The 17,574-nt window shown below is 45.3% G+C and overlaps 1 protein-coding gene and 1 long non-coding RNA gene across 2 annotated transcripts in view; one reads left to right on the top strand and one right to left on the bottom strand.

Moving 5' to 3' along the window:
• The window catches only part of LOC142047788 (uncharacterized), a 441,041-nt gene that overhangs the window by 242,017 nt on the left and 181,450 nt on the right, over nt 1-17,574 (top strand). The window lies entirely within an intron of this gene.
• On the bottom strand, nt 14,449-17,018 carry NKX1-2 (NK1 homeobox 2). The gene is made up of 2 exons (XM_032796469.2): nt 16,787-17,018; nt 14,449-15,358 (listed from the first exon to the last, which is right to left on the bottom strand). The coding sequence occupies exons 1-2, from the start codon at nt 17,016-17,018 to the stop codon at nt 14,736-14,738; spliced, it is 855 nt and encodes a 284-aa protein (XP_032652360.1). The 3' UTR covers nt 14,449-14,735.

Genomic DNA, 17,574 nt, shown 5'->3' with positions numbered 1-17,574 from the left:
TGGGATAGCTACAGAATAGCTACCCACAGTGCACCGCTCCAGAAATTGATGCTAGCCTCGGACCATGGACGCACACCACCGAATTAATGTGCCTAGTGTGGATGCGCACAATCGACTTTATAATATCTGTTTTATAAAATCGGTTTAAGCTAATTCGAATTTATCCCGTAGTGTAGAGGTAGCCCTAGTGAAAGAGTCTTCTTACGGTAAAACCTTAACCTCTATTTATCAGCAATTAATCAACAGAATACATCTGCCAAGGATACAATACTCACCACTCCCAATAAAGCAGATGGATGTCTCCCAATGACAGTCAGGATCATATTGTGTGGGGCTCCGGCTGCTGCACAGTATGGTCATGCAGGATCTGAGAGTTCTAGCAGCTCTGTCCAGAGTTAGGTTCCAACGAGCTTCTCTTCTGTCCTTCATTATATCGTTAAAATGGGAGTTCTTATCTAATTACTTTACTTAAAGCATGACTATGCAATAAATCATAACACCTTAATGGGCTAAAACCATTTTCCTAACAGCAAAACTGCATAATTTCTATGTATCAGCCGAAACAACTTTTAACAAGGAACTCACTCAAGCACCCAGTAAGAAACCTGCAGAAACTCAAGGTTAGCTTGTCCATACTCCCTTCTATTCCCATGAATATGTGATTTTACTGTATCTATCCCTGTTAGTGATGCGATAGCTCTAGATAGTATTTTCCCATCTGTCTAAGCCAAGCCCAATTTTTTTTAACAACATCCCTCAGTTGTCTCAATTCACCTTGCCACTTGTTGGCCAAGAGAGTGTGCAAACTGGTGCACAACTGCTCATCCATTTCATATAAGTTCTCACTCACCCTTCAACAGTCCAAGAAGTCCCACAGTGATGGAGGAACAGCAAAAGTGACAGGCTATGGCCATTGCTAGGAGTCATAGTCGTGAACCTGCATGTGGAAAGGTCAAGACTTCCGTGTGGGGTGATGCGATAGTCCAGAAGCATCTTGATCATCTCAGCTGCTCTATTCAGAGACAGCACAGACAACTCAATCTGAGGAGGGGACTAGAAAAGGTGCCCTGAAAACTGCTCATCCTGAACAGCCCTCACTATCTTACCACAGCTGGAGGGTGTCTGATCATGTGGTTGAAATTCAAACAAGCCTTGAAAAGTTTCCTTTTGTCTCAATGAATTGATTCAAAATGTTCATACACTCCTTAATTGTCCAAACCAAACTGATCGTGATTGATCAAGAGCTTGACAGAGATTGTATAGACATTATGGTGCTGAGCAAGATGCAACTTGCTGAACAGAGTCATCTGGCTAAGGACGGTACTGAGTACACTCTTTTTCTGGAAGGGATGCTCACAAAATGAGCCACACAATGCAGGAGTCAGCTTTGCAATCAGAAAGAATCTTGGCTGTCATTTGGAGAAGCTACCCATAAATGACACACTGATGAAGCTTCGACTGCCTCTGAGAGGAGGACATTACACTTCACTGATCAGTGCTTAAGCACCAACAATGGCTAGTTCTGATGAGGATAAGGAGTATGTCATAAGGTTCACTCACCATTAGAGTGCCTCCTCCTGTCTGCTGTGGAGGTTAGCTCCATCCAAGTCTGATACCCCTTTCTGATGCTTGTTCATATGCTCTGCTGCCTCTGTGATTCAGGGTACTTTCTCTTTGTGGCTTGATCCTCCAGCCAGGTATCAGAATCTCTCCATACAAGCTGTCTCAGGCAATCTTCCCATTCACTGCCCCAATTGTGCCACTTCCCCACTGGCTAATAGGGGAACCCAGGCCTGCCCTTTATTCTGGGTTCCAGCACAGGGACCCTCTCCTCAGCAGAGGAGGTCTGCACTGTCTTTAACCTTGTTGCCCTTTCCCTGAGCCTTTTCCTACACCCTCTCCACTAGATTTTTCTCCTTCCCTCTCTAATGTCCAGAGAATGGCTACAGGCTCCATCGCTGCAGTCCTGTCATGACCAAGACGTGGTGGTCAGACCCAATGGTAGGAGGAGGAGTCAGGCCAAATCAGGTACCAGGAGGTCAGAGTACAAGATGAGCCACAGGGCAAACCAAGAATCAGGATCAAGAGGGAGGCAGGATCAGCTTACCAGGAGATCAGGGTCAGGTTACAGACAACAACTGAATAGCAAAGTTGAGGACAAACCAGGGTTGGAAACTGGAGTCTAGGGTCAATTGCAAGCAGGGTTGGGAGCAGAGAGGCAGGCAGTCAGTGTTGTTGCTCAGACAGCTCCTTTTCATTGCTTCCTTATTTAAATACTGATACCAACCAGCCAGTGGGCTTTGAGGGGTGGTACTTCCAGCCATACTCAGCCTCCCAGAGTCTTCCTGTGGTAGCTTAGCCTAAGCCTCCCCTGGCAATGTAGAGGCATCAGCAGCACAGAACCCCTGTGGTCCCAGTTTCCAGCCCTGCAGGTTCTAAGAAGCCCCTTTCTGCTGCTAGCTTCCTGGCTTTATACTAACCCCACCTGTTCCTTCTCAGCTGGGCTCCATCATCATTCAGGGGTTACTTGGGCTACCTAATTCCCCTCAGCTGTGGCCTACTTGGTTAATTGGTTAACTCCTTCTCACCTCATTAACCACTTCTAGGTTAGTGTAGAATGTGCATACCATCACAGATCAATATTGCTCCAAACTAAATGACCTGATCCGATTGACTCCCTATGAAGACAAGTTGATTATTTTAGGTAACTTTAATGCTCATGTTGGTGGTGGTGATTCTGCAGGGTGTGGCAAACGTGGATTTGGCAAGATGAACAGGAATGGCCTACTTCACCTAATGACATGTTGAGCACCATCTAGTTATTACAAACACTGCCTTCTGATCTCCCAACAGATACAAAACAATCTGGATGCATCCTTGCTCACATCATTGGCATATGATTGACTACATGTTGGGCCAACAGTGTGACCTACGAGATGTGCGTATAACAAAGCTAATTGTTGGACTATCCACCAGTTTTATTTGGTCAAATCTTTCTTTCTCTTTTCAGCTCAAAATATGTAAAAACCGGTTAGTTAAATGCGTATTGCCCAGCTGAAAGATGTGACAGTCACCGAACAATTTTCACCACAGCTAACTATTGTATTAGAAACTTTTCTAATGGTTATTGATGACATATCTACTGAATGATATCCCGTATGACACTATCTGTAACACTATTGTGGATTGTGATGGGTATTGTGATGTGGTGTACTCCCCACATTGGCCCTGAGAGAGTAAATTAGGCCCAATTAACCTATAGGTGGCTCCTAAAGGAGCAGCCATGGAGCAGGAATTGATTAATCAGACATAAGGCTCAGCTGTACGGGAACAGAAGGGGCCTGTACAAAGCTAGGTAGCTGGTAACAGAAGAAGTTGGAAAGAAAGTAGTTTGCAGTCACTCCCTGGGAGGAGAGAGGTGTGTTCAGGACTATAGATGGTAGCCCACAGTTACTCCCTGAGAGGAGGGAATTGGGAGGCTGGCAAACCCAGAGAGGGAGGAAGCCAGGAAGATAGGAAAAGGCTTAGGGAGAAAGCAGCAAGGTAGGACAGTGCAGGTCTTGGCTGCTGACCAGAGGGCCCATGAGCTGGAACCCAGAGTAGAGGTGGGTTCCCCTACTAGCCACTGGAGAAGTGGCATGTTCAGAGCAGTGAAGCAGACTTTAGCAAACTCAGGGTGTTGGTAGGTAAGATCCCATGGGAAGCAAGTCTAAGGGGAAAAACAATTGAAGACAGTTGGCAGTTTTTCAAAGAGACATTATCAAGGGCACAAGAGCAAACTATCCCACTCCATAGGAAAGATAGGAAGTATGGTAGGAGCCCACCCTGGCTTAACCAGGAGAACTTCAATTATCTAAAACTAAAAAAAGAGTCCTACAAAAAGTGGAAACTCAGCCAGATTACAAATAATGACTATAAACAAATAACACAAGTATGTAGGGACAAAATTAGAAAGGCCAAGGCACAAAATGAGATCAAACTAGCTAGAGACATAAAAGGTAACAAGAAAACATTCTACAAATACATTAGAAGCAAGAGGAAGACCAAGGACAGGGTAGGTCCGTTACTCAGTGAGTGGGGGAAAGACAATAACAGAAAATGTGGAAATAGCAGAGGTCCTTAATGATTTCTTTGTTTCGGTTTTCACCAAGATGGTTGGTGGTGACTGGACATCTAACATAGTGAATGCCAGTGAAAATGAGGTAGGATCAGAGTCTAAAATAGGGAAAGAACAAGTCAAAAATTACTTAGACAAGTTAGATGTCTTCAAATCACAAGGACCTGATGAAATGTATCCTAGAATACTCAAGATCTGAGCCATTGAAAAGTCATGGAAGACATGGAGAGATTCCAGAAGACTGGAAAAGGGCAAATATAGTGCCAATCTATAAAAAGGGAAATAAAGACAACCCAGGGGAATTACAGACCAGTCAGCTTAACTTCTGTACCTGGAAAGATAATGGAGCAAATAATTAAGCAATCAATTTGCAAACATCTAGAAGATAATAATAAGGTGATAAGTAACAGTCAGCATGGATTTGTCAAGAAAAATCATGTCAAACCAACCTGATAGCTTTCTTTGACAGCAGGAAGGTAACAAGCCTTGTGGATGGGGGAAGCGGTAGATGGTATATCTTGACTTTAGTAAAGGCTTTTTGATACTGTCTCGCATGACCTTCTCATAAACAAACTAGGGAAATACAACCTAGATGGAGCTACTATAAAGTGGGTGCATAAACTGGTTGGAAAACCATTCCCAGAGAGTAGTTATCAGTGGTTCACAGTCATGCTGGAAGGGCATAATGAGTGGGGTCCTGCAGGATCAGTTCTGGTCTGGTTCTGTTCAATATCTTCATCAATGATTTAGATAATGGCATAGAGAGTACACTTATAAAGTTTTGGAGATGATACCACAAGGGTTGCTGGCTTGGAGGGTTGCAAGTGCTTATGGAGATGATATCAGGGCTGCCTGGGGGGAGGGGGAGCAAGTGGGGTCTGAAGGAATAGGATATACTATTCAATAAGGACAAATTCAAAATCGCAGTTGCTTTGCCCAATGAATCCTGGAGGCCCCTGAAATGGAGAATTCAAAAGATGGAGAAATTGTAAATCTGAAGTAAATAGGATGAAATTCAATAAGGACAAATGCAAAATACTCCACTTAGAAGGAATAATCAGTTGCACATATACAAAATGGGAAATGACTGCCTAGGAAGGAGTACTGCAGAAAGGGATCTGGGGTCATAGTGGACCACAAGCTAAATATGAGTCAACAGTTATAACATTGTTGCAAAAAAAAAAAACATCATTCTGGGATGTATTAGCAGGAGTGTTGTAAGCAAGACACAAGAAGTAATTCTTCTGCTCTACTCTGCCATGCTGATTAGGCCTCAGCTGGAGTATTGTGTCCAGTTTCTGGCACCACATTTCAGGAAAGATTGTGGACAAATTGGGAGAAAGTCCAGAGAAGAGCAACAAAAAATGATTAAAGGTCTAGAAAACATGGCCTATGAGGGAGATTGAAAAAAAAATGGGTTTGTTTTAGTCTGGAAAGAGAAGACTGAGAGGGGACATAATTTCAAGTACATAAAAGGTTATAAGGTGGAGAAAGAAAAATTGTTGTTCTTAACCTCTGAGGATAGGACAAGAAGCAATGGGCTTAAATTGCAGCAACGGAGGTTTAGACTGGACATTAGGAAAAACTTTCTAACTGTCAGAGTGGTTAAGCACTGGAATAAATTGGCTAGGGAGGTTGTGGAATCTCCATCATTGGGGATTTTTAAGAGCAGGTTGGACCTGTCAGGGATGGTCTAGATAATATTCAGTCCTGCCTTGAGTGCAGGGGACTGGACTAGATGACCTTCCAGTTCTATGATTCTAAGGGAAGACCACCATTTTGTATAGTGGGACTTTGATTACACCCCCCACCACCCAGAAGAGGGAACCACGTAATGACCTGGCCTGAGAGTTGAGTCACGAAGAGGAGGCTGCAGTTCCTGGAGTGAGAAGGGTCTTCAGGGAGAGAGGATGATGGAAGAGCCATTACCAGAGGAGGGCACAATACATGGCCAGAGCTAATCCCCAGGATGGCCAGGAGCAGGTACCACTAGCAGTGAGTGCACCCCGTGACAGGTATACAAAACACTGTCACGCAGACTGATTCAGTTATAATCTTGAAATATCAGATCTCCTTGATGTCAAGCACAAACACATGCCACACTCTTAACTGACCCAGTCTCTGAGTTGAAAAAGGCTGTATGGAGGGCAGTTTGCAGCACACTCCAATGCAAACCCACCAAATGCAAAAAATGTGGTTTGACCATAAAGCGGATGAACTACAGGCCCTTGCTGATAAACATGACTCCAAAAGTTTATCATGCAGTCAAAGATGTGTACAGCCCTACCCAGTCTGCGTCTGTCCTGATACCACTAACAAGTGCTGTTGGGTTGTCAATATTGGCTCAGGATACGTCTACAAAGAGATAGAAGACCTTTGCCATGGCTGTAGCTGGCCCAGGTCAGCTGACTCCAGCTTGTGGGGCTCAGGCTTTGGGGCTAAAAATTTCTATGTAGATATTTGGGCTTGGGCTCCAGCCTGAGCCAGAGCATCTACATGGGGATTTTTCAGTCCCAGAGTCCAAGGCCCACGAGCCCAAGTCAGCTGACCCAGGCCAGCCACAAGTTTTTTATCTTTGTGTAGACATGGCCACAGTAGCCGGTGTAGTAACTGTTGTTCTTCTCCGATTGGGCTATAGAGTCATCCCAAGACCCATTAGTACAAACTGTGATTGGCAACGTCAATCGAGGTGACTAGCACCATGTGTGTGCATATATAGATATAGATAAAAGATATCATGACAGCCACAATGAAACACATGAGTAAAGCACAAGAGGTGTACAAAGTCACCTACCAAAAGGCTGAAATACACCAGTATCATGCAGTTTGTAAATCAGTTGCAACCATCAACATCTTCCCAGCAAAACTTGTATTGAATGTAATGCCAGAAATAGGCTCTGGAATGTGGCAGCTCCCAAGTCAGTGAGGAACTATAAAGCTCTGTTTAAAATGATTGGAGCTGATATGCAGTCATATTCTGTAGTGGAAAACAAAGAATTTGTCCAGCTTCTAAAGATGTTGCAGCCCTAGAATCTGCTTTTCTCTAGGAAGATTTTGCTAACCATAAATGTTACCAGATGTCTGCTAGTTCTAAAGCTGCTAAAAAACTGATTTTTTTTCTCATTCCTGGCCAATACATAGACCCAAAACAACATTACCCAATCATTCCTGGGCGACCTGACTTCTTAGCAGACTGATGAGGCACTTAATAGATCAGCTCTTATGATTCGTAAGGCCTTTGACCCAGGTGTCTTTATTTTCATCACTTTTCTGAACATGCTATAAAACCGGCAGATTGCCAAAGATAGCATCCAAATAGCTTTATTAAATAATGGGGTAAACAGAAAAATGGTTTTTAGCAATTGTAGTGTGATGTTGCCTCTGGTGTTATCTGGACTGGTGATCTGCTAGGCCACTCCAATCCTTGACTCTGGGAGCCAGCCCTACCCTGCTCTGCTGTGAGAACTCCCACTCCTGGGCTGTTCATGCACAGCCTCTGGCATGTAAGCTGCTCCTTGGACTGTGCAACCAAATGACACTGGCCAATATCTCCAATCCCAGACACAACCCTAGAAACCTCTGCCTTGCAGTGTCCAGTTATGCCCACTGGATGCTGCAAGCTTATATGTGTGTGTCAATTTAACAAAGAAATTGATATGTACCAGGCTTGTTATCCCAAGGAGAGTTTCTGACACACTTCAAACCAAATGAACTGCTTCAGGTAGAATAAACAAACAGATTTATTAACTATAAAGATAAATGTTAAGTGATTATAAGTCAAAGCATAACAAGTCAGAGTGGTTACTAAAATAAAATATAAGCATGCAACCCTAAACTCTCAACCCTATTAGACAGGTCAGCATCTAGATTAAGCAGTTTTTCTCACCCCACTGGATATTGCAGTCCTAATATATAGGTTTGTTCCTTAAAGTGGGCCAATCTCCTGTGTTGGAGTCTTGTCTTCTCAGTATCTTGGCTGCTTGCAGCATAGGAGAGGGCAGAAGAAGGGCCCAGTATGTGTCCACTCTGTCTGTTTTATACTCTCAGTATCAAAAGCCATTGGACTCTATGCTGTATTTGAGATTTTTACAAAATTAAAGTATAAAACTACACTTAAACTAAGATTTCTAATGCATCCTTAACTATGTTGTTGTGACCAGCTCTAGCATAATTCTGTAGGTCATAGGGTTAAATAGAGTAGATTTCATAAGGGGATGTATGACCAACAATAACATTTTAGTTATGTCTATAATGAGAAGGGTAAACAAGTTTAATGATTCATGATGGATGATGATCACTATGTGGGTCAGGAAAGAAATCCACCCCGTGTTCCCCGCATACAGCACAGTACAGTTTGTTAAGTGCACTGTAGTGCTTTGATTGTCTTCTTATGAAGTATCAGATATCAGCTACTGCTGGAGCCATGATACCAGATTAGATGGCCCAGAGTCTGATCTGCTGTGCCAAATCCCATGTTATTCTAGAATTAGAATGCAGTGAGTGCAGGTAAGAATGTGTATGTGTTTGCAGGACCCACTGAGAAGTTACCTGCTGTTCAGACATTCTGAACTCTCAGTTGCTCATACATGAATACGGCTGACATTATTACGGGAGTCAGGGAAGGACCTGATGGGTATGAGAGAGACTAATTTCCTTATATTTACTAGTACATTTTTCATTTAAAACCATTGTAATTTAAGAGAGATTTGTTCTTTGTATTTTATATGGGGGACACAATTGTAGTTCACATCTTAACATTTATGTTAATCTGTTGGTAAAGCCAATTTTTGCCTGAGATTGTTGTAAAACTACATATTCATAGTGGTCGTGCCTTGCCCTAGAGATAATGGATCCTCAGTGGAACATTTACAAAAGCGATAAAGGCCTATATTGAGAATAACACAATCTGGACAATCTAATGTTTGAATGATGGAAGAATTGCTAACAATTTAGTTCTCAGCACTGAGTTTGGAATCATAGCTTTGGAAAGTGGCACATTATCATATCTAGAGCTGACTGACAAAGAGATCGTCCTCAGGGGCAGCTGACCCATGGACAAAAGAGAAAATAAAGAGTAATGTCTGGACCACTTTGTACCATTTAGCCAGACTATCACTTGATGGATTGTGATCAATGCTGCATAATCTGCAGTAATGTTGCTCTTCACTGCTACTCATCATTCTTTCAACATTGTGTGGTACACAAGAACTAATATAAAGTTGAGAATGTGTTTGACTTATTATTTTTTCTTTTTTCGTAAAGTAGCACTAAAGCTATGACTCCAGAGCTACTGTCTTTGCTATAAAGATAAGTGTTTTCCTGGCTAAGACAGAGGGTGGAAAAAGCCATTTGGTCAGCTTTTCTCTCCCTAATTGGCATACATAAGAATTAAGTATTAAGATTTTCTGGGAAACTAGAGTAATTTAGCCAAACAGGAGACAAAATATTTTACAAACCCTGGTGTCTTAAAAAGGCACATGAATGTCAATGCTGAAAATTCAAAGGAGGAAATGAGTGCCCTACCATTCTTTTTATTTTAATATGTAATGTTCTTAAACACTTTGTCATAATATTTCCTTATTAAAGTGGAAAACTGATCATATTATAAATAGCAAGACATAGTGTGGGCAGATGTTTTGTAAGCTTTTCAGTATGATTCTAATACACCTTAAGTGCTGACCAACAGCACCATTACTATTTTCATCCTGGGAGTCTGTTGATCAGACTCTCAAACATAAAGAAAGTAGTCTGCCTCTGCACCCTGGCTTCCAGTCAGTGGTGCAGCCAGGGTGCAGAGGCAGGCTTCCCTCTTGTCCTGGCTCCACAGACCGCACTGGGTCCCAGAAGTGGCCAGCAACAGGTCCAGCTCCTAGGCAGAGGTACGCAAGCAGCTTCACATGGTTCTCACCTGCAGGCACTCCCCCCCCACCCCCAGCTCCCATTGGCTGGGAACTGGCCAATGGGAGTGTGGAACCTCTGCTCTGGGCAGGAGCAGTGCATGAAGCCCCGTGGCCCCCCCACCTAGGAGCCAGACCTGCTGCGGGCCGCTTCTGGGGTGCAGCGCGATGTCAAAACAGGTACGGACTAGCCTGCCTTAGCCAGGCAGCACTGCCAATGGGACTTTTAACGGCCCGGTTGGTGATGCTGACCAGAGCTGCAGCGATGCAGTTCTGGATCATGACCCACAGTTTGAAACCCACTGATTTAGGCCATTGTACATATGACATCCTGCAATTTGTACACTAAGTCGAATCACCCTGTAGTCAGCAATCCCCATGTCATGGTGTGCTACCTGCTTTCCCTCAAACTTCTGCAGCCTTGTGATCCAGGAATTGCCCAGAATCCATACACTGGCAACCCTGACAGCACACATATTTTTTTACCCTTAGTGGTCAAGATATGGTCCATGCTGTCAGTGCCAAACCTACGCACTATACGATTTTGGAAACACTATGCTAATCTGCCCCAAGGTCAGGAAGTAGCCACTTCCTACCCACCCCCAGGAGCTAGTAAAATACAGATTTTTCTCAACCAATCCAAGGCTTGCCTACTCTCTTGCCTCATTGCCCAACTCCTCCCCCATACACAGCCACAATCCTTCCCCCATCACCCAAACCCCAACACAAAGTCCTCTGTCTCCAGCTCCACCGCAGCTGATATAACAACAATTTTGGTTAGACCAGCTGCTGACTATTCTGCTGTGTTCACAGTAAACATCCCCATAAAATAAAACCATGTTATATTATAACAGAAACAATTTGCAGTAAGCAACATGAGTTATTAAATCTTTATTGCACAGGTGTACAAAGGTTCGAACTAGAAAGGTTAGTGGTGGGGAGTTCCCCAGGAGAATAACATTCGCACATTTCTTCGAACTACCCAGGCAAACATAAAGTGGCTGTATAAAAACCCTCTCACATTCTTTTCTTTTTTGTGGCATGCACACTGTGTTCCTTTCAGACTGCATATCTACACAAGCTAAGAAATAAACATGTTGTTAAATACTGTTCTCAGTGTGGATCTCCAAAAGAGTTAGTGGGTGCCATGCACTACTTTGGGGAAAAATTGACCTATTGAGACAATGTTGACCTGCATCACTGCAACAGATTGGATCTCTAGCTCTGTGCAAAAACAAACCAAAAAAAAAACCTAGAAACTTTTTTAAAAATAACGTATATCTCTGCAACTCCTAAATCAAATAATCTCAAATTTGGCTCTCTAACCCTACTCTGCACTCCCACCAGGCATAGCAAATTTCAAGAAAATCCATGCAAGCAATTGAATTTTAGATCACTTAGAAACATGATACTGCCACGTCCACAGGTTTGGCCGATCATGGCTCCCACTGGCCGCAGTTCATCGCTCCAGGCCAACAGGGACTGTGGCCAGTGGGATGTGCTGGACGCCGCTTCCTGCAGCCCGCATTGGCCTGGAGCAGCGAACCTGCGAAACCTGCCTCCGTTGGCCAGAGGGAGCCGCGATCAGCCGAACCTGCAGATGCGACAGTAAACATACCAGCCTGGACCGCCAAGGGCTTTCCCTGCACAAGCCGGGGACTGGCTTTGAGAAGCACTGGTTTAGAGGACCATGTTGAGACCACCATATTCCTTTTAATTAATACCCAAGTCATTTGAACTCAGGCCTCTAGACATTAACTGCTATGGCATTAATCCACTCTGCCTCCTAATGTATGAAGCAACTGACTGCTGTTTAACACCATGCATAAAAGACAGCAGCAGCAGCTTTGGAGATATGTCAGACAGTTATAATGATCCCACCTCCTCCCAGTTATACCCTATTTACCTTAAAGATATAACTTTGCTGTAACCTAGCATAGTTTATTTCTAGTGTAGCTATTACCTGAAAGAATCAAACAATCTAGTGTTGGGTTTATCTACCATCTAATCTATCTAGAGCTATATAGATATGATAGTTTAAAAGACATTGTGTAACATTTGTTTTATAAAAAATGTGTTCTATGCAAAAGGAGCTGCAACATCAATTTTAGTTAGTCCACCCAGTGGTTTGACAAAAGCACAGGAAGCAGCTATTCATAACACCTGAGTATAAGAGTGTTTTTCAGATACTTGCTCCCCAGGAAGCTGCAAGTTATACAGGCCATGGAGGTGATTTGCTTAAAAATGGGTGTCCACTTTACCATCACCTCTTACCAGTCTTCAGTCTATTTATGAAGAAGCATTGTCAGGGATGGTATAGATAATACCTAGTCCTGCCTTGAGTGCAGGGGACTGGAATAGAGGATCTCTCGAGGTCCCTTCCAGTTCTATGATTGGTTGGTACAGTAAGAGGGGGCTGGTTCTACTGACCTTCTGGTAAGAGAATAAATGCAGTAACTCTATCTGACCGCTAGAGGGTACATGGGTTTTACAGAACTGAAAATGATGGCTCAGGAACCAAGGAGTTTTAGGATTCTCCCTGGGGTCATGGCCAGGTTAGTTTTGCAAGGCATTATCTAGGTTTGGACCCTGCGGGGGAAAAAAGACCCACAAAAGAAAAATAATTTCGTCTGAGAATTATTAAGAAAAATTAAACAAAGTATTATTTTTAAAACTGCTTTATTTAGACAAACACACCTATAGATAGATAGGACTCACCAGCTATCTTTTTGGTTGGAAAGCCAATGTGCACTTTAAGCATCATGACACTGAAGAGATACGTTCTTGAACAACATGTTGCAATAATTTGTGCAAACTGCATGAGACAGATTTTTGTGAACCAATTACTTCTTGGCAGTTCAGGGATGGATAAGCCCCCAACTAAAATTCTTTTTCGTTGTGGTGCTTGTAATTATGAAGATGAAATGTGATTTTCCTCATAAATCCTTTAAAAAAATCAGATTCCTCTGTTATGGAAAAGAGTGCACTACATACTGGAAGCTCTGCACTTTAAATATTTTCTACCACAACCACCCCTTTTAAAAATAAGAATGTAATACTTTTCTCTGATGTGTGGTTTCTACCTCATTTGGCATTAATTATGTGTTATTAAAATAATAATTGCAGAAAAAAGCTCTTTTGATCTAAAGCCTGATCCAAAGCCCACCGAAGTCAGTGGAAATGAAAGGTAGAGAGGTAGCAGGTATACCCCAATAATTGGATACTTCCTCATGTGTCAGCCAGGTTTCCCACACCCTGCCTGACAATTACAGAGATAAGGTTTCAAGCAGCAGTAAGCAGTAGTACTTTTCTGTTCCCACTAGCAAACTCTCTTCATTAATTTCTTGGGATGCCAGACACCTGGCTTTCAATTTTCGAGCCCAGTGCAGCACCCTTGAAGTCAATAGGAGTTCTAACATGATTTTAAAGGTTACAGCAATTGGCCCTTTATAAGGTTGTATTACCCACCTGAAACAGGTAACTGATCTCCAGAGATAAAAGTGGGGCTTAGGGGCATATTTAGTTCTTATCAGGCTCATACATATAAAAGCAATAGTAATTAGTGGCAAAGTTTCTATGTTTTCAGGTTATGGGATATGCCCTGCCAAGCCAAATTACTAAGAGAAATGTTTTTAAAGGAAACTTCAGGAGAGAAACCTGCGAGAATTAGTGTTAGGTACAGTAAATATAAAGAGGGTTATCTTTTCCATCTCTTACGCCTATGATTACATCTCAAATACGCTAATAAAATCCAGTGGTTACCCCCACCCCCAAGAAAACATGCTTCTGTGAAGACTAGAAAAAAATAAACTTCTTACACTTTAAATGACCATGCAACCATCAGAAATGTGCATTTGAACTCTGGAGCCTAATGAGGAAAAATATTTAATGATATATGTATGTATAAATATTTGGACCACTTAATGTCTGCATCTGAACGTTCCACCTGTTTGGTTTGTCACAATCGTTTATCTATGTATATTAGGACCTTTATTCTTCTTTATCCAAAGATATAGCGCAGCACAAGTGTGGAGTATAATCTAAGAAATCAATCATTACATGCCACAAACTACACTTGAACTCATATATGCCTTTACAGAAGCGCGGCTGCTCTGCTCATAGATATCCATCCATTTCAAGGGATTAACGGGAGCAGCCCGACCTTGGCTCCCACGGAAGCCAATGGCAAAACTCCCATTCGTCGCGGTGGGACCAAGATCAGGCGTAAACTATGCTGGGGAAGGATGCTTTAACATACCAAACACGTGGGAAGATGGCAAACCTGAGCGTAGTGCAGTGCACGTTCTATTAAAGTTCTCCAGTTTCCAAAGTCCATGTTGCATATGGGCAGTCTCCCCTCGGTTCTGACGGCACGTTCCCATAGACAGCAACCACTGGACCGCTGCTGTCTGAACTGGAAACCTCCATCACCAGAGCGCGGGTGCCCTGCCCGTCGCCTTGCGTCCCTCTGCCATTCCTTCCAGCCGTGGGAGAGGGAGAGCCGGCTAAGGGGCGGGAGGACACTCCCTGCGATGGCAAATGCGATGTCTGTTCCTGCGGCGGGTGTTCACGGGGGCAGGGTGCCAGCTAAGGGGCTGAGATCCCCCCCGGGAGGGGAGGGGAGCGCAGGGGTTGTGAACGCCCCTGGCACACCCACGTGCTGAGCCCCCAGCCCAGGGCCCCGGAGGCTGGGGAAGGCTGGAGCTTGTCGGGCGGGGTCTTTAGAGGTGCGGTGTATAGAAGGGGGCCAGGTAGGCCGGGCTGAGGAAGGGTGCCGCGGCCAGGGGCAAGGGAGCAGCCGCTGGGAAGAGGACATTGGCGGCGGGGTAGGAGGGGAAAGTTTGGAAAGCCAGGGCGCTGGGGCCCGGCGGGCTGGGGCTGCCGCCGCCTGCTCCGCATGGGGGCGCCGCGGCGCTGGCTGCCGGCTGCACGGCCCCGTCCGCCCCGGGGTTCTGCTTCTTCCACTTGGTCCGTCTGTTCTGGAACCAGATTTTGACCTGGGTCTCGGTCAGGCTGAGCGACAGCGCCAGGTTGAGGCGCTCGCACACGGACAGGTAGCGGGTAGCCCTGAACTTGTTCTCCAGGGCCACCAGCTGCTCGTACGTAAAGGCCGTCCGGGCCCGCCGGGGCTTGGCGCAGCTCGGCTCGGCGCGGCGCCGCTTGCAGGCTCGCGGGGAGCCGGGATCGTCTCTCTCCTCCGGATCCGGCGAGCCGGGGAATTCGTGCAAGCGCGGTGGGGCTGCGGCGGGCTGGCTCCTGTCCGGTCCCGGGGCCGGCTCCTCCTCCTCGCACGCGAAGCCCTCCAGGGTGGACACCGCCTCGCTCTCTCCCTTGGAGATGGCATCTAAGGGAAAGAAGGGGGCTGATCAGAGTGACAGAACGAGCCCTTCCCCTGCCACATCCCTGCGCCTGCCGCTGATCCAAGCTGACCTGCGCCAGCGCTCCCCTCCCGCCAGCTGCTCTCCGCACGCATCTGTGTCACTGGGGACACGCGCGGCTGGGGCAGGCGCCTGCTGCCGGCTGATGTCAATTCCACGTTTGTTTATTAAACTCGGCTTGCAAAAGACACCACTCCCCTTCTGCCCCCAGAATGAGCAATTTAAAGGGGCTCTTCTTTCCGATCCGGCTTTAGAACGGGAGAAAACTTGGGATTTTCTTCCCTCCTAAAACATTATTTAAAAATCAGATTTTTTTTAAAAAATGATCATTTGCCCTTTAAGAAAAACCTGACTGTCTAATATGATAAACCCTTTATGTGCTCCAAGCCATGCGAAACTCGTTTGTGTGCGGCGGTATGGATCTCTGGCCAATTAAATAAGTTATTAAAGTCCCCTTTAAAGCGACCAAAATCCCCTCCCCCTTTCCATCTGCTCTTTCCCGCCGTGCTAATAGAGTTTCAGATTTGTGAGGGGCGGATCAATAGATGTCATCTATTAAAGGTAAGTTTTAATCGAACAATTTTAGGATCAGGCAGGGGGAAAGAGGTTTGAAGTTGGCACTGCAAGCTGTGGGAAGGAGATATGCAGGAGTCAGTAATAGGATATCGATCAATGGGGAGCTAAGGCATCCTCTTGTGGGGACGGTTTGAACAATTATCCAGCCTGGCTGTCCCAGTGCCAATCAGGGTCAGCCAACAAGCTGGAGTCGAAAACAATTGCATCTAACTTTTGGTTTCCCATCAGACCTGGGGGCGCTGCAGTATAAGCGGTGACCCAAGCCGGGTCACGACTCAAGGAAATCTGCACCTAATGAGCCTTCTCCCAAAGCAGTTTTCCATGGCAACTTCTTAAAGGTGACATGTACCGACACCAGGAGCGGCTTACCGCTGCTGCCTGCCCTGCCTTGGGAAACATTCTGCGGAAGGAGTTAATGAATATCTCCTTGTCCATCGCTGACACAGGCTGCGTGAGCCAGTTTTGACTTATGCTTATCAGCAATGTATTGCTGTCCTGTGGGAGTCCTGGGTCTGCTCTCATTCTGATTCAGGTGCTCAAATAGTTCAGAATCAAAACGAGACAGTCAACTCGCTTTTTTTTATCATCAGGTTTTAAACAAAATACGGACCCGTTCTGTTGCCTGTTCCATGACCTCTTCCTGCGCACCAGCTAAACACCTCGCAAACAAGCTAAAACGTAATCTTCATTGTTTTTAATCCAATTTGCTTTAGAATGCGCGCACAATTTATGGACCCGACCCCTTTCAGCTGATAGACAGGACACTGTTTCCTATTAATTTGTTTGAAAATAACCATGCAGATTGAATGCATTCCTACCATATGCCTCTAGTGTATCCCTGCTGCTCCTTTGATTCGCGGTATCCTTTTCTACTTCAACTCTGCCAAAACTTTTCTCTGGCTCTCCTGAATGCGAGATGCTGCCCCGGCTCTGTGCAGCCGGGTTGCTTTTCCTGGTAAATTTCTGGGGATCCAGGATGTCTAAGATGGAGAAGGAGATTTTATGATGGATGGGGGCCACCTTGGCCCCACTGTCCTGACATTCCAGCATTCCCCCCTCAAAGATCCCGAGAGAGTCGTGGTGGCCCCAGACAAATGCACGGACAATTGGCCAACTGCTCGCAGGGAGGAGAGACGTGATGCCAAAGATGCCTTCGGTCGATGCGTGGCTTTCAGTCCTGCTCGCCGCAGGTTAGATCCCCCGGTGACGCTGTCCGTAGGAGGAAGAGTCCTGAAGTGTGCAAGCTTGCGCTTTGCGGATGTCCTTCTGGAGTGAAGCGGCTTCTCTGCTTCGGTCTAGGAGGAGGATGCAGGCTTGGAAAGCGAAAGGGTTGGAAGTGGGGGTGGGGGCAGAGGAGGGGGCTGCATAACCATTGGCACTTTCTCCGCTTTCTGGCCAGCCTGGCTACCCCAGCCACGTGGAGAGAGCAGCGCAGGCTGCCTTCGGAGGGGTCTTTGAAAGCTGCACTAGTGTCATTAAGGCGAGAGCCGCCGGTTGGATCTCACACACGCACCGTGTGTGTGTGTGTGTGTGTGTGTGTGTGGTGTGAGCGAGACGTGTCTCTTAGAGTAACCTGTCGTGGAGGGGGGGGGGGCAGGGTTAACCC

Source organism: Chelonoidis abingdonii, chromosome 15 (assembly GCF_003597395.2).
Source record: "Chelonoidis abingdonii isolate Lonesome George chromosome 15, CheloAbing_2.0, whole genome shotgun sequence".
Taxonomy (NCBI): Eukaryota; Metazoa; Chordata; order Testudines; family Testudinidae; genus Chelonoidis; species Chelonoidis abingdonii.
This window is presented reverse-complemented; position numbering and strand designations above follow the sequence as displayed.

Excerpts from the sequence above, each read along its gene's own strand:
- NKX1-2 (XM_032796469.2), bottom strand. The coding sequence starts at position 17,018 with ATGCTGGAATGTCAGGACAGTGGGGCCAAGGTGGCCCCCATCCATCAT. Across the intron at positions 15,359-16,786 it reads GGATACACTAGAGGCATATG|ATGCCATCTCCAAGGGAGAG; the intron begins GTAGGAATGCAT and ends TCTTTCCCTTAG.